Source organism: Mustelus asterias, chromosome 20 (genome assembly GCF_964213995.1).
Source record: "Mustelus asterias chromosome 20, sMusAst1.hap1.1, whole genome shotgun sequence".
Taxonomy (NCBI): Eukaryota; Metazoa; Chordata; class Chondrichthyes; order Carcharhiniformes; family Triakidae; genus Mustelus; species Mustelus asterias.
Genome location: NC_135820.1, coordinates 33,417,537 through 33,439,703, shown reverse-complemented (window position 1 = coordinate 33,439,703; position 22,167 = coordinate 33,417,537). Strand labels below are relative to the sequence as shown.

The window sequence follows — 22,167 nt, the reverse complement described above, 5'->3', positions numbered from 1 at the left end:
CCGTCCAAGACAAAGCAACACACTTGATAGCATCCTATCCACCTACTCAAATATTCACTCCCATGACAGTGGCAGCAGTGTGTACCATCTTCAAGCTAGACTGCAACAGCTTGCCAAAGTTCCTTTGAAAGCATCTTCCTCTACCACCTAGAAGAAGAAAGGCAGCAGGCGCATGGGGGTACCACCATCATCAAGTCACACACCATCCTGGCCTGTGACTATATTGTCGTGTCTTCACTGTTGCAAGATTAAAATTCTGGAAATCCTTTCCTAACAGCACTGAGGAATTACCTGAACCGTATGGACTGCAGAGGTTCAAACAGTCACCCCTCTCCCATTTTCCCAAGGACAATCAAGAATGGACAATAAATGTTAGTCTTGGTAGAATAGCTCACATCGTATGAGCGATAATAAAAAAACACAAATTGGGTACAGAAAGAGAAATAGAAAGATTGGATTAAGTTAGAGAAATGAGGCAGGGCAGGAAAGTAAGAGAAAAAACAATATCTAGGAATGAAACTCCAGTTTCAGTGTTCCCCTTCTTAACAGGAGAGATTGAGTTAGTTTACAGGGACATACAATCTTTCCTTTATCAGGATCCTTATGTCATTAAGACTTAGCTCTAACTTATTGTTGAGTTCAATTTTTGTTCAGCAGTGCAAATGGAACAATATCTTGAAACCCGGGGACTGTTTGATAGTGAGGTCTAAATTATGCTCTGCAACGTGAAGTGTCAGACATTGTACTGTATGGCAGTTATGACAATTCACATTCCATGCTGCATATTTTCCACACTGCAAATTGTGAGGTGAATTACATTATGCATTAAACACGATGTTAATTTCCAAGCAAATGCCCAGCCAATAAGGTTTTTCACTTCTGTGCATTATGGCATGGATAGACTAGTCATTTATGTTGATAATTTCCATCAACAACCAAAGAAAATATGAAAACCAAAGACGTAATTTAATTGTCTTATCTCCTATCTGCTGCCTAATTTTGCCCTTAACAAAAGCTGTTAGCCCAATCCAGTGAACAGGAACTGAAAGCATCAGGTATATCCCAGTGTAAGCACACTCTCATCTAAATCCTAAGGGATCAAGTCCCACTGATGATTTGAGTAAATAACCAAGACTGACCGTAGTGCTGAGGGTGTGGTACACCACCAGAGGTGTAGCTGCCATAAGAGGTCCTATGGCATCTTTTTTTAGAATTTTCTCTGAACCAACAGCACTTAAAAAGCAGGGTCGTTATCAATCTTTTGATAGTCATCAGATTGCTGACTGTGCGACAAATTGACTGCCATATTATTTCCCTTTCACAAAACCATGTTACCGTTATCTGATTGCCTTGATTTTTTCTAAATGCCCTGCTGTAACATCCTTAACAATAACTTCTAACATTTCCCTTATGACAGATGTTAAGATCCATTATTAATTCCAAAGACTCACTTTCTTGGGACCAACTCTCACTTTGTTAACCCTTTTCTTATTTAAATATCTATAGAAATTCTTACTACCCATCTTTATATTTCTAGCTAGCTTTCTCTCATACTTTCATTTTTCTCTCCTTATTAATCTTCTTGTCATTCTTTGCTGTTCTTTATACTTTGTACAATCTTCTGATCTGCCACCTGTCTTTGTGCAATGGATGGTGGGTCGTCCCCTTGCAATTTGTTTTTCTCATTGGAATATATCTATTCTGTGTACTCCGAAATATTGTTTTGAATGTCTGCCACTGAATCTCTATTGACTTTTCCCTTAACCTCATTTGCCAGTTCACTTTAGCCATCTCTGCTTTCATTCCCACATAATTGCCCTTATTTAAAGTTAAAATACTAGTTTTGGACCCACTGTTCTCTCCCTGAAACTGAAAGCAAAATTCACTCATATTATAATTGCAACTACCCAGAAGTGCCTTCATTGAGGTTATTAATTAATTCTATCTTGTTGCACAATACCAAGTCTAGTATAGCCTGCTCTCTGGTGGCTGCATAATCTGGTGTTCTAAGTTGTAAGAGGGCTTTAAACAAATTATTGGGGGCAAGGGATCAAATTAGACTGTTAGGCAACCCAATCCTGAAACATTCTATGAACTCCTCAGTTGGACTACCTTTACCCATCTGATTTTTCCAGTTTAAAGAGTAGCTTGTCTCTACTCTTTGATTTACTGCATTTTCCCAAATTTGATCTCTAAGTGGTTTAAAACCCTCTATACTTCCCTAGTTATGTGGTTCACTAGAATACCAGTCGTAGCAAAGATCAGGGGTGGGATTTTATGGCCTCGCTCGAGCGAGACCAGAAGTTCCCGCCCAAGGTCAACGGACATTCCCGTTGTCTGCCCCATGCCCGCTTCAATTCTGTGATGGGCAGGGCAATAGAATTCTGGCACAGATGTCGGTCATCCCAATAGTATAGATCCTACTTTCCTCAATACTGGTGCCAATGCCCCACAAACCGGAACCCACTTCTCCCACACCAGTCTTTGAGACAAACATTAATTTCTCTAATCTTATTTGTCCTCTGCCAATTTGCACATGACTCAGGTAATAACCCAGAGATTATTACCCTTGAGATTCTACTTTTCAATTTAGTGCCTGGCTCCTCATACTCTTTATGCAGAATCCCTTTCCTAGTTCTACCTATGTCATTGCCTTTCGGATAGGCAGGTTGGCAATTATAATATGTAAATTTCTTATTAAGAGCTGCAGTAACTCAGGATTAACTGTATCCAAGGGTTTCCTGGACTTCTTGTAACTCCCTGGGGAAATCAAGGGGAGAATAGAGGTTGAACAAGGAACGAGCAGGAAATCCTTTAAATAACGAGAGTTCACACCTGCTTCCTTGCTGAGGACAAAGGTTTTCAGTTACTGCACTTGTTCTGAGAATGTGCTTTGATTTCTTTGATGATGATTTCTAATACTTTGGAGTCCAATGTCTTTGATCTACACTCTGCAGGCTTAACCTCCAGTTCAGCCTGAGAGTCACCTATATGACTTTACCTTAGGTGAAAGAAATGCACAGCAGTGGCAGGAGCAGCTGCCTTCTTCTCAACCACCACCCCTATGCCCACCACCCCCCAACCCCCCATGCTCCCACAACTCTCTCTCTTACACACACACGCACACACACACACACACAGCATTTACTCTTAGAGCAGGGGTCTCCAAACTTTTCAGTACGAGGGCCACATCGCATATTTTACACATTTTCGGGGGCCAAAGAAAAAAAATTAGTTTTATAAATGAATGAATAAAATTTAAATGAATGAATAAGTTTTATTTGGATCATCTTTGTAATCAGCATGATATGATTCAGAACAGAAGAGAAATGTGACAATTACAAAGAAACAATGCTGTGCTTACACTGAGAAATGATATATAATGAGTAAAAATGTCAAACATTAGCAAACGCTCTGACAAAATAATCAATTACTTAACTGCAGATGAGAAAAGCAGGCTATTCATTTTTAAATTAATTTTATTTACTGAAATTTTACAAATGTTTACTTGAAATGAGAATTTGCCCAATTTTGTGGCACACACTAAGAAAAATAAACACGTCCCAAGAAAGAACTTCAGTAAAACAAAGCAAAAAAATTCAAAATAAACTTGAACCATTAATAAAGGTCGAACAAAAATAAATTCACCTTTCTACACAATTCTGGCAATTGGAGTTTTCAATCATAACCAACAAATCATGAAGTTTTGCACAAAATTAATGGGAATGATGGAACTGCTTTTTTAATTTCAAAATATTGCTGAACTGAGGTTTCAAGCTTGAGGAGCCAATTATTAGAATGGACTTCAAATGCTCATCAGATAAATTTGCTCAATATTTGGACTTGACATACTTCATTTTTGAAAATGTTTGTTCACACAGGTACGTTGTACCAAAAACTGATACAAATCCACAAGCAAATCGCTTCAAATTTGGAAACTGCTCAGGCTGCAAAGATTTATAAAATTGGGTCAGATTTCCTTCTTTATACTTGACTTTCAGCATGTCATCTGATTGGAGATCAATAATTTCCATTTGAAACTGACTTGGGAGTGTTTCAACATTGCAGCCATTTTGAAACAGCTTTATTTCATCTGTGTTTCCATCAAGATCAGAAAATGGTTCTTGAAATTGTTTTTGCAAGTCCTTAATGATTTCTGTTGCAAATGAAGAAGGAATTCTGCTTCACAACATGGAAAATGAACCAAGTTATGAACTTTCAGCTGTCCTTGAAATGGCATCAGTTTTGCCCTGAATGCCTTGACATGTGCGAATAGATCACAAATCAAATTTGTTTCACCTTGCAACTTCAGATTCAATTGATTCATATGGCCTGTCACGTCTGCAAAAAATGTCAATTTCCAAAGCTAGTCAGTGTTTGATAAAAGTAGTTCGGGTCGATTCTTCTCTGTGAGAAAGGAATCAATTTCCTCTCTGAACTGAAAGAACCGTGATAGAACCTTTCCACAACTAAGCCATTGAACTGCTGTATAATAAGGCAAATCACCGAACTCAGAATCAGTTTCTTTCAGAAACTCACAAAACTGGCGATGATTAAGCCCATGAGATCGAATGAAATTCACTGCTGAAACAGCAGGTTTCAGAACGCAAGACATATCCACATATTGTCCGCACAATGCTTGTTGATGGATAATGCAATGCAGAAACATGGGCTTTGAGAATCCACCAACCTCACAAGCTTTTGTGATTTGTCCAACCAAACCTTTCCTCCATCAATTGTCACACATTGCAGTTTATTCCACTCCAGGTTATATTCTAACAGTTTTTTGCAATTCTTTGAAGATGTTTTCTCCAGTTACTGTGCTGTTCATGCTATGCACTGATGCTAATTCTTGTGTCACATTAAATTCACTGTCGACGCCACGGATGAATACTAGGAGTTGTGATGTGTCACACACATCAGTCGATTCATCAAGTGCAAGAGAATACAACTGAAAATTTCTTGCTTTGTCTGCAATTTGATGAAATATATTGCTTCCTATATCCTCAATTCTACGAGCAACAGTATTTGGCGCAAGACTGATGATTTTGAACAGATTTGCTTTTTCTGGGCATAACTCTTCCACTGCTTCCATTATACACTCTATGATGAGATCTCCATCGGTGAATGGCTTTCCTCTTTTAGCCAACACATAAGCTAGTTTGTAACTGGCCCTGGTTAAAGCTTCATTTTCAGTTATCTTCTGCGTAAAAAAAGCTTGTTGGGAAAGCAACCTGCGTTGCATTAATTCAAATTTTTCCGAATGCTGTGTTCCTGTGAATTGGGAATAACTTGGTTCATGTTTGGTCTCATAATGCCGACGTACATTGTACTCCTACGAAACTGCAACAGTTTTGTTGCATATGACACACAAGGCTTTATCACCTGCTTGTACAAAGAAGTACTTTACACCCCATTCTTCATTAAACAGGCGGCACTCACTGTCCACTTTTCTTTTCTTTTCTTTTTTCCTTCCATAACTGAATTGCCGCCATCATTGTCATTGTTCTCGCTCATTTCAGACAGCTGGAGCTTACGGATTGGATAAAGCACTCAGTCAATGCAGAGCGACAATTGGATAACAGATGACTCAATTGCTGATTCGTTTAATGAACTGTCAGTCACAGGACGGCACCTCTGATTGGACAATAGGCCGGTAAAGAGGGCGGGGATTCCCATGGGTCCATCAGACACCGCGCGGAGCGGCAGCAAATGTCCGGCCTGTGGCTTCCATCCCTGCGTCCGGATCCTGAGTCAGCGGCGGGGCTCCGAACGCGGGAGTGTTTTCGGCAGCGGGAATCCCGTCCCGCCCCACTGGCTGTGGGCCAGATGTTAACCCGCTGCGGGCTGGATGTGGCCCGCGGGCCGTAGTTTGGAGACCCCTGTCTTAGAGAACCAGCTTCCTTCAGATGACTGTGCAGAAGCGTCTCAGGAGGCTTAGATTTTCCTGCCTGGTGATTCCAGACATTTGCAGTCTCCTGAAAGAGTTCCTCCTGCCAAGTGAAACAGGTGGGCATGCATTGCCAATGTTTGTCAAAGTCACCACAACCCTTAATTTCTTCACCCCTGGCTCCTTTCAGGGACCTGCAATCGGCTACTCACATGTACCCAGGTGACTGCTGCCACTTTTGCCAAGCCAGGGACTAATGCATATTTCTCAACTGGTGAGGGCAGTCAAAATGAGCAGACACCTAGCTTTGCCACTGGCTGATTTCCCACAGATCCAAGGAATCATTCCATGCATCAATCAAGGCATCCCCAGATCATCCTGGAATTATCGTTAACTGACTCCATCAGTGTTTTGCTCATCTCCAACCACAAAGAGATTGTGTTTATACCAGATATCCAGGGATCTGCAATGATGCTCCCACTTCGTGCCAGTTAAGTTGCCCTGAGATCTTCTCAGAGTAGAGTGTGTCTCCTTGGAGACAAAGGCTACCCTCTATAAATACGGCTGATGACTCCATTGAGAAGTGCAGAAAATGATTCCAAGGAGCGATATAATAGCAGCCACTTGGCCACCAGAGTTATCGTAGAGCAAACAATCAGGATGCTGAGGATGTATTTCAGGTGCCTCAATAGAACTGGGAGTGTTCATCATTATGCACCAACTAGGGATTCCAAAATGATAATGGACTGCTTTGCATTGCTTATCATAGTGCAACAATGAAGACTGAAGCGTCATGAGGAGTAAAGGAACTGAGCACTCTGTCTTTTCAGCTGAGTAGGAGGTGTGATGTCGTGGCAATACCAGGAGACTCAGCTACCCAGGATGCCTGATTCAATCAAGATTCAATGTATCCTCTTTGCTTCCTCAACTCCAGCACAAAACAATTTCACAGTTAACAATTCATCAATTTCACCCTCACTTATTGCTTGCCTTGACCCCTTGTCTTTTCACTCTTCTCAGGACAGAAGGCCACTTGTCAGGCAGCAGGCAGGAACAGACAATATAGGAAAATGGAGCAAATAAATACATTTTATTGTACAGAAAAACTGAACAGAAAGTTAATAATCAAACACAATATTAAACATGCATATTCTTGCACAACTACAATTACTCTTCCTTTCTCTTCTTCTCTACTACTGCTATGTGGCAAAAACCCTGTGGCTTTAGCAGCCTTAGAGGTAGCCTGCTCAAATCCCTGTCCTGATTGCTCAGATGATCATGGCAGAAATCCTCTTGTGTTTTTGAAACTTTGAGGTTCCCTGGCATCTGTGCACTGACGACCACTGGGACAGGAGGCAGCATATGTGGCTCTGAATTGTGGTGATGGGGCGGTATTGTTAGGCAATAGATGAGAAGTGGAAAACTGCCACTGCAATAGTTTTGACAATGCAGGTGGTAGAGAATATAGGCAGGTGGGGAGGTTTCATTAAGGAGAAATTGTCATTACCCCTCAGCCAGACTGTTGTTAATGCCATAATGTTGGTGCAATCATCCACAGTAGGTTTATAGACTTTTCATAGAATCTATACAGCGCAGAAGGAGGCCATTCGGTCCATGTAACGAGTGCGGTTGACAGAGGGGAACCGGTGGATGTGGTGTTTTTGGATTTCCAGAAGGCGTTCGATAAGGTGCCTCACAAAAGGTTGCTGCAGAAGATTAGGGTACACGGAGTTGGGGGTAAAGTGTTAGCGTGGATTGAGGATTGGCTATCTAACAGGAAGCAGAGAGTTGGAATAAATGGGTGCTTTTCTGGTTGGCAGTTGGTGACTAGTGGCGTGCTGCAGGGATCGGTGCTGGGGCCTCAACTGTTTACCATATACATAGACGGTCTGGAGGAGGGGACCGAGTGTAGGGTAACAAAGTTTGTGGATGATACAAAGATGAGTGGGAAAACGAATTGCGTGGAGGATGCGGAAAGTCTGCAGAGAGATTTGGATAGGCTAAGTGAGTGGGCGAGGATCTGGCAGATGGAGTATAACGTTGACAAGTGTGAGGTTATCCACTTTGGAAGGAATAATAGTAAAATGGACTTATTTAAATGGTGAAAAATTACAACATGCTACTGTGCAGAGGGACCTGGGGGTCCTTGTGCATGAATCGCAAAAACTCAGTTTGCAGGTGCAGCAGGTGATCAAGAAGGCAAATGGAATGTTGGCCTTTATCGCGAAGGGGATGGAGTATAAAAGCAGGGAGGTCTTGCTGCAATTGTACAAGGTACCGGTGAAGCCGCAACTGGAGTATTGTGTGCAATTTTGGTCCCCTTATTTGCGGAAGGATGTATTGGCCTTGGAGGGAGTACAGAGAAAGTTCACCAGGTTGATACCGGAGTTGAGGGGTTAGCTTATGAGGAGAGATTGAGTAGATTGGGCCTGTACTCGTTGGAGTTTAGAAGGCTGAGGGGAGATCTTATAGAGACATATAAGATAATGAAGGGGCTCGACAGGTTTGAGGCAGAGAGATTCTTTCCACTTAGAAAGGAAACAAGAACTAGAAGACACAGCCTCAAAATAAGGGAGAGTTAGTTTAGGACAGAGTTGAGGAGGAACTTCTTCTCTCAGAGGGTAGTGAATCTCTGGAATTCTCTGCCCATTGAAGCAGTGGAGGCTATCTCGTTAAATATGTTTAAGTCACGGGTAGATAGATTTCTGATCAATAAGGGAATTAAGGGTTATGGGGAGCGAGCGGGTAAGTGGAACTAAACCACTATCAGATCAGCCATGATCTTATTGAATGGCGGGGCAGGCTCGAGGGGCTAGATGGCCTACTCCTGCACCTATTTCTTATGTTCTTTATGTTCCATCAACTTTTCACCAACTCTCCAAGAGAGCATCTTACCCTGGCCCACACCCCTCCCTATCCCCATAGTCCTATGCATCTACCATGGCTAATCCACCTAACATCTTTGGACACTAAGGGGCAATTTAGCATGACCAATCCACCTCACCTACATATGTTTGGACTGTGGGAGGAAACTGGAGCACCCGGAGAAAACCCTTGCAGACATAGGGGGAATGTGTAAACACCACACAGATAATCACACAAGGCTGGAATTGAACTCAGGTCCCTGGAGCTGTGAGGCAGTAGTGTGAACAACTGTGCCACCATGCTACCATCATTATGGATGGTAAGGATTTTGTTCACTAGTGAACAGACATTCTGGAGGGAGATGCACAGAGAGGTGGTGAGAGAAAAGTGTATGGGGTCAGCAGTAAGAGGGGGTGAGTTGGGTGGGAAAAGAATTGGCAAGATCAGCCCCGAGAGGGTCTACTGGGAGAAAAGGTTGACATGAGAGTAGAATGAGGCAATTGGGGTTACTGTTCATAAGGAAGCATCTCCAAGTACCTCAAAGAGCCCCTCGGAGATTGCCAAGAGGGGTAAGGAGGGCATCTGTAGAGGTATTTAAGAGAGAGTGAAACTTGGGAAAACAGCAAGTGGGCAGGAAGTTCAAAGAGTATTGGAAGATTGAGAGAGGGAATTGGGAGGGAGAGTACCTGAGAGTGGAGAAGTGAAAGGAGGCATGACAATAGGAGAGGGAACTTGGCGGGGTAAAGAGAAAAGAAGTAAAAAGCAGCAAAAAGCAGCAAGAGTGATGGATTAGGTCTGAAGAATATACATCATGATTCAAGCGCACAATTATCAAGAAAAACACATTGTGGAGTGCAACAAGTGCTTTATTAGATGATAAGCATTCAAAATTAAAATAATTTAATTTCAATTACATTGTTTAAACTTTAAATTAATTCATATTAAAAAGCATGAAAAGTGTTGCTTGGAAATTCTTTTACGTCCAAGGGATGTTATACTCAGTAATCACAAATAAAACAAAACCCAAAAATAACTATGCATGAAATGTCAGCACCATATGGATATGCAGACTAAATTTTGTTGGACATGATCAGCATTTTAATAACACTATTGTGGTAAAGGAAAGCTACATTGGAAGTTACAGAAACAATGAACCAAAGGGTGCTGTCCGACCCTCCATGCTGAGATGAAAATCAGTGGTAGGAGAGAGAACAACATCCAAATATTCAACCTTTACAATCTAACAGCCAATGCGAGTTGTGCAGGGGTCCTTCAGATGTCAAGGTGGTAATATGAGTAAGGCCTCTTTCCAAGTCCAGTGCAATCAAAGCAAAGCAGTGATTATCAGGCCAGATTGTTAGATATTTTGCTATTATTTTTACTTGTTATCTGATGATATGATTGCTGGAAGTGGCAATGGTTGTAAGCACACCAATGTGGAGTAACACCAGTGAGATGCATAAACAGCATGACTATCATTGCAATGCATTTGTCCATTATACCGATCAACAGTATAATGTCAAACATCCAAGCAAAATCTATCCAAAAATTGTTCCCAAGTAGAAAAAATAAACATAGAAATTAGAATAAATAATAAATCTTGTTTAAGATATAAAAAGTATCTGTATTGGGAATAAACAATGATGGTTGGGTTGCCGTTGGGATAATGTTTTTCCATTATCTTTAAGAAAAACATATTTGAGCCCTCTTACATTGTTGTTCCTAAGCCCATTACATGTCAGGTAATAACAGAATAAGCAAATGTATTCCAGTGACAATCAGTGTGCATCCTTCTTTATATCTTAGATCCCATCCACATGGATTTGCATCTTAATGTTTATGCCTCACAGAGAATGTCACACTGTTATAACTTAATGTTAGTTGCATGTAGAGTGAGCATTACAAACAGAATTATACATTTAGGTGTCCAGCAGGCACTTTGACTCAGCCTGAATAACGATTCATGTAATAAAAAAAGTCAATTAATTTATCTTTTACATGTGATGAATTTTTAAAAAATACTGCCATGCCAGTCACAGTCTAACCATTTAATTCAATTGCAGATTCAGTTTGACTGGGTTTTACAGTTTCAGCATCTCTCCTTGGTAAAATGTATGGCACAGATTTCTCATCCTTCAAGAATAAACCAAAACCCAGTAAAATTGAAATCAGAAGAGAACCAAAAGATTATACTGTGATCCCAAAATGTGACAGAATAATGTAAACACTTTAAATTAAGCAACAAATTTTCCTTGAGATAATGTTGCTCCTGAGGTTGAGATTTTATTTACAATTCAGTAAGTTACTCTTGATGTATCCCACAAAAGTAATCCGATAATTCCGGGTCATTTTCCAGAAGTACTTTGTTTGCAGGAAGTAGATGTTCACTGAAAAAGAATGGAGTAGAGAGGTGATGGATCATCTCACAGGGCAAAGGATTATATTGTGTACTCACATGATTTTTCTCTGTTTACTGTCCCAGCAACCCCCACCCCATCACCAGACAATGATGTGCTGTATCCCCTTTTGTGTCATGATCAGGCTCTGAATTGATATAATATTTTTGATGTAAATGATTCAGTGATCTTATGTCAGAAAAAAGAGAGCAGCTTCATTGCCAATTCTTTGACTTGCTCTTCCTTGGGCTGGTCTCAAAGAGAGCAAGATCAATGAATTTATCTAAGGACCTACAGATTATAAAGCCCTTCATGATGTATTATGTCAAGAGACAATTATTCATAACATTGATAAGATTTGTCTCCAAATGGCTAACAAACTGTTAGCCAGCACAGCATTGCAGGGACAAGTGCTGAGTCACATCACTATCTGGCATTGTTTGCTTCATATGAATAATAAGCAACAGTCTTCATTTGATTGCCTGTCAGAAGATTGCAAGATTTTGAAGAGAGTGCAGAGAAGATTTAGCAGATTTACACCAGTGCTGAATGGTTTCAGTTAGAAGGAGAGGCTAGAGAACCTGTGATTCTTATCCTTAGAGCAGCGAAGGATAAGAGGAAATTTAACTGAGTTGTTCAAGATTGGGAGGGTTTTGGACAGAGTAAATAAGGAGAACCTGTTTCCTTTGGTGAAAGACAGCACAAAATTAAGAAAACTACCAAGAAGGAAAGGAGTTGAGGATACATTTTATTGTGTAGCATGTTCTGATTTGGAATGCATTGGCTGAAAGGGTGATTGAGGCAGTTTCGATAATAACTTTGAAATCGCTTTGGATATGTACCTCAACAGAAAATAAAGTACAGAGCTGTGGGGAAAGAACACGAGTTTGGGATTGTTGGATGGATAATTAAAAGGGACAGCATGGGCATGATGCCTGAAATGGCCTCCTTCTGTGCTGTAAGTTATGGTGATAATATCAACGAAATGAATAACTAATTTTTGGTTAAGTCTCAGTTATTCCTGTAAGTCGAATTGCATATCAGAACAAGTATTTGTTGAAGCAGCTCAGGAGTTTTTTGCCTTTGCGGTTAGATGTATACCATGTGGTCTTCTGGGCTGCATATACAGTAAAAATTAATATCCCATGAATTTACAGAAATATAGATTTGTATATTTTGGTGTTCCGAGTTGGGATTTAGCCCAAGTAACAGCAAAATGTGACCTTCTCTAAACCACCAGCATGACCACCAGTATGTAAGAAGTACTAGTGTAATTAGAACCGAGTGACCATGGGGCGCATTGCTCAAGCCTAAGGAATTTATGTAGCTCACAGGCTAATGGGGAAAAACAGGATCGGTGGCTTAAAATAGGAAGTTACGCTGAATTGTCATGACATAGTGTTACTTATTTACTTTTGTTTAGATCAGAGACATGTAGAATTAAAATCAAGAAAATACAGCAATTTAAAATCTGCTATAATAGACACTGTAATGTGTCTCGAGGAATCACATTCAGTAGGTTGTCAGTAATGTCTAACCATGTTTTAATTACACAATAAACGGCACATATTCCCTTTTATATTGTATGTAACTTCTTTTGTGATTAACAAATTTGGCTAAACAAAGAGGTTGGACCATGCAACACTATTTGGCATTCAAAGCTGTAACATGACTGAGAAACTTACTTTTGTGCATGAATACACTGTCAGCATCAACAGGCACGTGACGGAAAGTCTTAAAAATTTCACCGATCTTATCAACTTTCTGTGAGATCAGGTCGAGCCTGAATGTCAGATTAATAACACTCAGTTAATTTCAGTGCAATTGTAACTGCTCAATTTACAAGTGCCATAAATCTATAAGAATAACTTACAATTTTCTCTAAAAACAATTTCTGCAGGAATAATGTGTTAAATTAATTCACCACAACATCACCTCCCTCCCCGCACCACCCCTCCACCCTCCCACCACTGCCCAGAATTGATACTCTGCGAACACATAATTGTACATCTCAACAGCTTCTCTGCAACACTGCAACATCTTGTAAGAACACATGGCCAAGTATCTAACATTAATTCCCAAGCTAGATGTACCTATATATCTGAATTAATTCTGAACATTCATTGTCCAATTATTATTGACAAAGTGGTAAGGAAATTGTATGAAAGAAAGCCGTCATAATGTCTACATTAGTACAAGGTATTACTTACAACAACAGCTTGCATTTATACAACACGACTATTGTAGGAAATGTCCTATATTTACTAGTTGAGATTTAACTAAAATGTCACAGTCCTAAAACTCTTGATTCTAATCACATTTTGCTCACCTCCAAAGCTTCTGCCCACCAAAGAGCTGCACTTTCATTTGTCCTTTCATAACTGCACCAAATACTCGTTCAACACTGGGATCAATGCCCAGTTTGCCAATGTCCCTGGGATAGCCTGGCTCAAGACTCTTGCCAGAAAATACCCAGTATGATCTCCCTGTCAGAAGAGGTAAAAAGGAACAGTTTAGTTTCCATTGATTGTAATCGTAAGGAACAGTTTTAATTTATTTAGCTTAGAAATGACGGTCAGCAACAAATAAATATAACACCCTCATGTAACATTCCTTTGCCTGCTCTTTAAGTGATGGCACCAACTCAACTAAACAGGCTGGTGCCAATGTTAAGAGGGAACAGAGAAATCAGATGGTGTTAATTGTTCATTTGGTAACATTGCTGACAGCAAATTTTAGACTTAAATGTTTCACTTAGAAAGTTAATTCCTCAAACATGACAATTAGGTAAATAGACAAGGTTTTTGGGGTTTCATTTAAGCAATTTTGGGTTAACATAGCTGGGTGTAGCTATATGTTCCTCGACAAATGTTGATTTAAAAAAAAAAAATTCATGGTCAGTACAAAGAGCTGTCAGTCTAATCTTGAAGGAAGACTATGGATCCTTTTTAAAAAATTATTCACTCATGAGATATGGGCATCTCTGGCTGGGCCAGCATTTATCGCCAATCCCAGATTGCCTTAGAACTGAATGGCTTGCTAGGTCATTCCAGAGGTCACTTGCGCCAACCACATTGCTGTGGATTTGGAGTCACATGTAGACCAGACCATAAGGACAGCAGATTTCCTCCCCTGAAGGACATAAATGAACCAGATGGGTTTTTACAATAGTCGAAAATGGTTTCATAGTCATTAGACTTCTAATTCCAGATTTTTATTAAATCCAAATTTCACCATCTACCTTGGTGGGATTCAAACCTGGGACGCAGAGCATTATCCCAGATCTCTGGGTTCCCAACCCAGTGAAAATGCCACTGCACCACTGCTCATAAATGTCTGTAAAGATGTTTGGAAACATTAAAAGCTCACATTTTATTGTTACTTAGCTAGTTTAAAAATTGACGTTGTTTTATAAGATGCACTGGTCAATGGTAATCAAGTTCTATATTTTTCTCCTACATTCTACATCAAACTGATTCACACTTATTTGTGTGATAACATTTAAAAAAGGTTTCTGCCTCAGAAGAATAGTTCCTCTGTCCCTTAGATCCTTCACGTGAAGCCTGCCTCATGTCAGTTTGCTAATAGCTTTGCCTAAATATTTGCCGGAGAATTATCCCTCATCAATAATTCAGACAAACCTGAAAAAATGTAGACCTTCTGCCGAGGTATATCTTCAAATGCAGCATCAACTTTAGAAGGAGCTTTTGGCCACAGCTTTGCAATTGGAATTGGCCCCGTGATAGGTTTCTTTGCTGATGCAAGTTTCCACACATATCTAGAAAAAGTGTAAATAAATTCAGATAGAGTGAATGCCCTCGATTCTCCAAGTATTCCCACACCAGGCCTCTGTACAGTTTTTGGTATTGCATCTTAAAAAGGACAGAGTGTGCTTTGACAGAATATCATGCCACTTATACATAGAAACATACACAGAAAATAAAGCAGGAGTAAGCCATTAGGCCCTTCGCGCCTGCTCTGCCATTCATTATGATCATGGCTGATCATCAAATTCAATACCTTTATCCTACCTTCCCCCCATATCACTTGATCCCTTTAAAATCAAGAGCTATATCTAATTCCTTCTTGAAATCACACAATATTTGGGCTCAACTACTCTGTGGTAGTGAATTTCATAGATTCACCACTCTCTGAGTGAAGAAGTTTCTCCTCACCTCCGTCCCAAAAGGTTTACCCCCTATCCTCAAACTATGACCCCTTGTTCTGGAATCCTCCACCAGCGGGAACATTCTTTCTGAAACTACCCTGTCTCATCCTGTGGGAGTTTTATAAGTTTCTATGAGATCCCTTCTCACTCTTCTAAACTCCAATGAATATATTCCTAACCGACTTAGTCTCTCCTCATATGGCAGACCTGTCATCCCAGGAATCAGCCTGGTAAACCTTTGCTGCACTTCCTCTACAGCAAGAACACCCTTCCTCAGGTAAGGACATCAAAACCGTACACAATACTCCAGGATTGGCCTCACCAACACCCAATTTGAGGAGAGGAGTTGAAACATCTCTGCATCATCCTTACAGCTCACCCGCTCACCCAACCTTGTATTATCTGCAAATCTGAAGATAATACATTTAGTTCCCTCATCTGAATCATTAATATATAATGTGGACATTTGTGGTCCTGTGCCACCTTACCAGTCAATGCCTGCCAATCAGAAAAAGACCCATTTATTCCAACTCTGCTTCCTGTCTGCTGATCAGCTTTCCATCCATCTCAAGGAGCTTCGCGCAATCCCATGCGCTTTGACTTTACATAGTAATCTGCTATGTGAGACCTTATTGAAAGCCTTCTGAAAATCTAAATAAACCACATCTACTCTACTAGTTAGATCCTCAAAGAATTCCAGTAGATTTGTAATGCATGATTTCCCTTTCATAAATTCATGCTGACTTTGTCTGATTTTACCACTTCTTTCCAAATGCTGTTCCATTGAATCCTTGATAACGGACTCTCGCAACTTCCCTACAACTGACATTAGGCTCACGTAGTTCCATAGTTGCCTGTTTGCATTCTACCTCCCTTTTGGAATATCAGGCTTACATTAGCTACCCTGCAATCTGTAGGAACTATTCCAGAGACCAACGAATTTTGGAAAATGACCACCAATGGATTTACTATTTCTAGGGCCACTTCTTTAAATCCTCTGGGATGAAGATGATCAGGCCTTAGAGATTTATCTGTCTTTAATCCCATTTATTTCCCCAAAACCATTTCTCTATTAATACTGATTTTTTTTCAGCTCCTCACTAAAACTTGTGTTTCTCAGAACATCCAGTACATTACTCATGTCTTCCTCTGTGAAGACAAAAGTAAAGTATGAATTTAGTTCTTCAGCCATTTATTTGTTCCCCGTTCTGAATTCTCCCATTTCTGACTGTAAGGGGCCTACATTTGGTTTTGTCAATCTTGTTCTCTTTACATACCTATAGAAACTTTTACAGTCACTTTCTCTGTTCCCCACTAGCTTACTTTCATGCTCTATTTTCCCCTTCTTAATCAATACCTTGATCTGGCTTTGCTAAATTTTAAGCTGCTCCCAATCCTCAGGTCTGTCTTTATGTTTCCCGCCATCTTACTTTCATACTCTATTTTCCTTTCCATAATCAATCCCTTGGTCCGCCTTTGTTGAATTTTAAACTACTACCAATCCTCAGGTCCATTCCTTTTTCTTGCCAATTTTATGCTTCTTCTTTGAATCTAATACCATCCCTAATTTCCTTTATAAGCTAAGATGTTGCCAGAGTTCCCTTTCCATTCATGTGCCAGATAGGACTAAACAACTCACCTATTCCTTTCTTGAGTACCTGACATTGCCTGTCTACCATCCTTCCTTTCAGTAATGTTTTAGCACAGCCAACTCATGCCTCATGCTATCTTTATTGAGGTTTAGGACCCTGGTCTCTGAATAAAATACCTCACTATCCACCTTGATAAAGAATTCTATCATAATATGGTCACTTATCCCCAAGGGTTCTCTCACAATAGATTGCCAAATAATGCTTTCTCATTGCACAATACTCAGTTCAAGATGGCCTGTTCCCTTGTTGGTTCCTCAATGTATTGGTCCAGAAAACCAATTCAGAAACAGTCCAGAAATTCCTCCTTTATAGTAATGTGACAAATTTGACTCTCCCAATCTACATGCAGATTACTGTCACCTTAATCACAGATGTTCGTTTATCACATGCATCTCTGATTTCCTGTCTAATACTACACCCAACATCACCACTATAGTTTGCTGGTCTGAATATCAGCCCCACAAATGTTTTTTTGCCCTTGGTGTTTCTTAACTTGACCCATACAGATTTCCCATCATCTGTGCTAATATCTTTCCTCATTATTGTATCAATACCTTCCTTAACCAACAATGCAACTCCACAATCGTTTCCTTTCTGTTTGTCCTTCCTAAATGCTGAATAGCCCTCAATGTTTAGTTCTCATCTTTGATCACCTTGGAGCTATGTCTCTGTAATCCCAACTATATTATATCCCTTTACATCCATCTAGACAACTAATTCATCCACTTCATTTTGAATGCTCCGAGCGTTCAGGTACAAAACCTCAAGGCTAGTTCTTTTAATGTTCCTTGTCTCATTCTTACTATTTTTTACTGTGCCGTTATCTGATTCTAGCCCTTAATTTCTCTGCCTATCAGTTTTCTTATCCTTCTTGCTGTCTTTTTCTCTTGTTCTCAATTCCCCGGTTTTGAATCTTTACACTGGTTCCCATCCCCCTGCCACATTAGTTTAAACCTCCCCAACCAATCTAGCACATACCCCTCTAAGGACATCAGTCCTGGTCCAGCCCAGGTGTAACCCATCCTGTTTGTACAGATCCCACCTCCCCCAGAACTGGCCCCAATGCCCCAGGAATCTGAAACCCTCCCCCTCACACCAACTTTTCATACTATATAGCCTCTTGTTTCTACTTGCATGTGGCATTGGTAGTAATCCTGAGATCACAACTTTGAGGTCCTACTTTTCAACTTGCTTCCTAGCTCCCTATATTCTGCTTTTAGGATCACATCCCTTTTTTTACCTATGTCATTTGTACCAATGTGTATCACAGCAACTGGCTGTTCAACCTCCCCCTTCAGAATGTTACCAGGGTTATTAGAGGTAAATTACGAGGTGAGGTTACTTAAATTGCACATGCATTATCTGGAATAAGGAAGACTGAGAATTTTAGGACTTTGAAAGAATTAATAGGATAGACAGAGAGTGTCTAGGTGGGCAGTCTATGACAAGGGGTCATAATTGTAAAATTAGAGTCAGCTTATTCAGGAGAGAAGTTACAAAATACGTCTTCACACAATGTGTAGTAGAACTTTGCAACTCACCCACAGAACAGATGCTAGCTCAATTAACAATTTTAAATATGAGCTTATCGATTCTTGCTATCCAAGGGTATTAAGGGATATGGAACTGAAGTGGATGAATTAAATTACAATACATCTCCTTGAAGGGAAGAACAGGCTGGAAGGGTTGAATGGCCTACTCTTGTTTCTATGGCCACGTGGGATTCCCTATGCGGTCCAGATCACTTAAAAAATGTGTACTTTCTGCTTCCCCAAACTTGAAAATTGTGGTTTGAAATTATCATTGCTTACCCATTTTTGAAGAAATGGATTGTTTTCTTTATACTTGCAACTGCATCAAAAATATTCACTTTGCAGATGTCTGCAGTTGGTTCGATTGTGGTCGTGGTTGACACAGTTGTTGAAATTGGTGCTGTTGTTGTTGAAGTAGGTAATGTAGGGCTCGGTTTCCATCCTTTGGTCGTGGTAGGCACAGTTGCTGAAACTGATACCGCTGTGGTAGAGGCAGATGATGTAGGGCCAGGATTCGGTCCTGTATTCAAAATAAGGTAACGTGAGAACATCTACTACTACTATACTACTATAATTAAAAACATCTTGGTATTTCACTAAAAGGCTTTGAGCAACTTTTTTTTAGCAAACAAATAAAATTGACCATACCATAGAGATGCTGGATTCCATCAATATCATCGTGAAATAATTTGAAGTTTTCTTCATATCGGTACTCTGGGTACATCAGAGCATCTTTGATACTGGAATGATCTAATCCCAGGGCATGTCCAAACTCATGAGCTGCTACTAAAAAGAGGCTGTATCCTGCATAAGAAGACCCATAAATTCGTCAATTGTTTGAATATTACTTGAATATTTGTCCTTTCTCCCCATACCCTGGCATCCTCTTAAACATATCAACTCACTATTGTGGCCCATCTGGTGAGTCCCAGTGTAAGGAATGCATGTTGGCTTCATGCTTGAGCACCTTATCTGAGTGGTTCATGCTAAATTGACCCTAGTGTCAGGGGATTAGAGGATAAATATGTGGGGTTACAGGAATAGGGTCTGAGTGGGATTGCAGACTTGATGGGCCGAATGGCCTCCTTCTGCACTGTAGCGATTCTATGATTCTATTATGTGAGTCTTACCAGTGTGTGTTGGCAGGCCATTTGGCTGTGGGTTAGCTATCACAGCTAATACTTATCATTTCCACATCTAAGATCCACTCACACACACACACACACACATATTTCAGCCAAATCTAATGGATTGTGATCGGAAATTGAACAATGGCTCATTTCTCCCAGTCCTCATTCAAAGCTTCTAACATCAGTTACAGAATCTCCCTTGCTTGAGACTAACTAACTGGGACATAACTAAAGTTTGAAACTGTTGCATTGTCTTCTGCTGTATGCCCGTGTATCACATTAGATATTAGGAAAACATTTTGGAATATTAAACATCTGTTGTCCATTTAGGTGATGATCAGTTGAGTATTCCAGAATAATATACCAATCTTACAGAGAGAAAGAGAGAGAGAGATAGAGAGAGAGATAATACAATGTGTACGTGGAAACATAAATCCTTCTCCCTTTGGACAACTAATGTTATACCTGAGAGTGGGACAGAATATTTCTGTAAGGGCAGCTTCATTGTTGGTCATCAAGTGACAAATTTTAGTCAGCAAAGCAAGGTACATTGGCTCGCTTTTCCCAATCTATCTCTTAATGTGTTGGTTTGGTGCTCCATGTCCATCTTTCACTGGGATGGAGGAAAGTTGACTAAGACTCACCTCACCTCAAGATGGATGTCAACATGAAACTGTACCATTGGGCATTAAGAGTTCAGCTACTTGATTACTAGATTGACAAATTTGCTTTAATCAGTAGTGCTAAAAAAAATTGGCAAAATAAATAGAAAATAAATTTCAATATTTACCAGCATTCGGACAGAAACCCCACTTTTTGTCTTCATCGAAGTTACTGGTGGTTGCGCACCAAAACCGCTTATCTATTCTGCCATCAGAGGTGCACTCATCATACTTTTTGCCAAGGAATGTGAAAGGAAATGAACACTGCTCTCCGTCAGAATTTCCAGAAACCACAGCATCGGCTGCAAGAAAACAGTTGTGTGTTGTGAGGGAAGATTAGATAAAAGGTCAGTACCAAGTGCTGAATTCCAAATAATATTTCAAAATCTATTATGATGGTAGAACTGACATGTAAATGAGTGAAAGGTGACTGTAAATCAGATTGCAGCAAATAAATCTCTACTCAAGAGAGACCATGAATATCTGGGTTACTCTACCAGGGAAGATAATGGAGTCAAAGAGTTAGGAATATTCAGATTCAAATGGCATTAGGTTAGGTGAGTTGGGAGTGCAGGAGGGTTAAGCCTGCTGAGCTAGGTAGCATTTTCTTATATTTATCTTTTTTCTAATGTTCTTTCAAGTTAGAGCTCTCATTGCAAGGAAAATAAAACAGACATTTGGAATTCATTGAGGTCAAGAGTAAACTGGTATAAGGTGTATAGCAAAATAACATTGGTGTGCAGTGAGTGGTTAGGGTCCGGATTGCACTGGCTGAGGAAAATTCATTCATGGCTTTCAAATGGAATTGGATAAGCAGCTGAAGGGGCCAAAATGCAGGTTACCAGGAAAGGATGGAGGAGTATGATGGACCAGCTGAGTTGCTCTTGCAGGAAGCTGGCATGGTTATGATGGACCAATTGGTCTCTTTTTGTGCTGTAATCAATCTATGACTCCATAGCCAATATTACTTATGAATTCTCCCTCCAGTTTTCTCTCCACCTCTTGGTAGGTGCTGACTTACACTGAGGAAACAATTCCAAAGAAATCAGCATCTTCCTGCGCCTAAGCCAAGTGGCACTTACGTGTGTGTAAACCTTGGCATCAAGTGTTCCTGGTTATTTTACCACTGCAAGCATCACAGCCTACTGTCTCACCCAGTCTCCAGAACTAACTAACTTGTTAAATAATATCTGCAATCATTCTTTTTTTTAAACAAATCCAGCCCTCAAGTTGTATATTCTATCTGGTTTGAGAAAATATTAGGTGATTGTTGAACCAAGCTTTCTAACTATGAATAATTACCTGGACTGGGGCAGAAGCCATATTTTTTATCCACGTCAAAGTTGCTGGTCGTGGCACACCATCTGTAGTCATCCTGACGGCCCTCAGATGTGCATCGGTCATAACTCTTGTCATTGAATACAAAGGGGAACACACAAGGTGAACTGTCGCTGTTACCGCCAATGGTGTATAACACTGAACAAAAGTGAAGAGAAGACAGAAATTTAAAACAAAACTGCAATAAACACATTATAATTATTATACCTTTATGGAATTCTGTATTGAGCAACGCGAGTGGTTTGGGGGGCTGATTAAGTAATGCCACAAGTCTAGATTTAATGTAGGTGCTTAAGATGTTATTCTCTCTCCAATTTTCTTTAGAAGGCCCTCCCACTGGTATTTAGTGACCTCTGATGCCACCACCCAAATGCATGGACTGTACAGCAAATGTCACAGATCAGGGATCAGGAATGGTTCTTTAATTGACTTGATTCTCCCCGAATCTGAAACGATTGAAGTCAAATATAGTTTGCCTGGGAGAGATCGGGTTTTCTGCAATGGTAAAGTTTTGAACTTGAGGCATTGGTATTC

At 40.2% G+C, this 22,167-nt stretch overlaps 1 protein-coding gene across 1 annotated transcript in view; it reads right to left on the bottom strand.

Annotated features, from left to right (window-relative positions):
* The window catches only part of LOC144508713 (zinc finger protein 335-like), a 107,615-nt gene that overhangs the window by 79,948 nt on the left and 5,500 nt on the right, over positions 1-22,167 (bottom strand). The window contains exons 6-13 of the mRNA XM_078237022.1: positions 21,598-21,771; positions 20,424-20,597; positions 19,152-19,307; positions 18,783-19,023; positions 14,793-14,929; positions 13,481-13,637; positions 12,837-12,934; positions 11,047-11,142 (exon numbers count right to left, since the gene is read on the bottom strand). Coding sequence (XP_078093148.1) covers positions 11,047-11,142; positions 12,837-12,934; positions 13,481-13,637; positions 14,793-14,929; positions 18,783-19,023; positions 19,152-19,307; positions 20,424-20,597; positions 21,598-21,771 — 1,233 coding nt within the window. The remainder of the gene's footprint in view (positions 1-11,046; positions 11,143-12,836; positions 12,935-13,480; positions 13,638-14,792; positions 14,930-18,782; positions 19,024-19,151; positions 19,308-20,423; positions 20,598-21,597; positions 21,772-22,167) is intronic.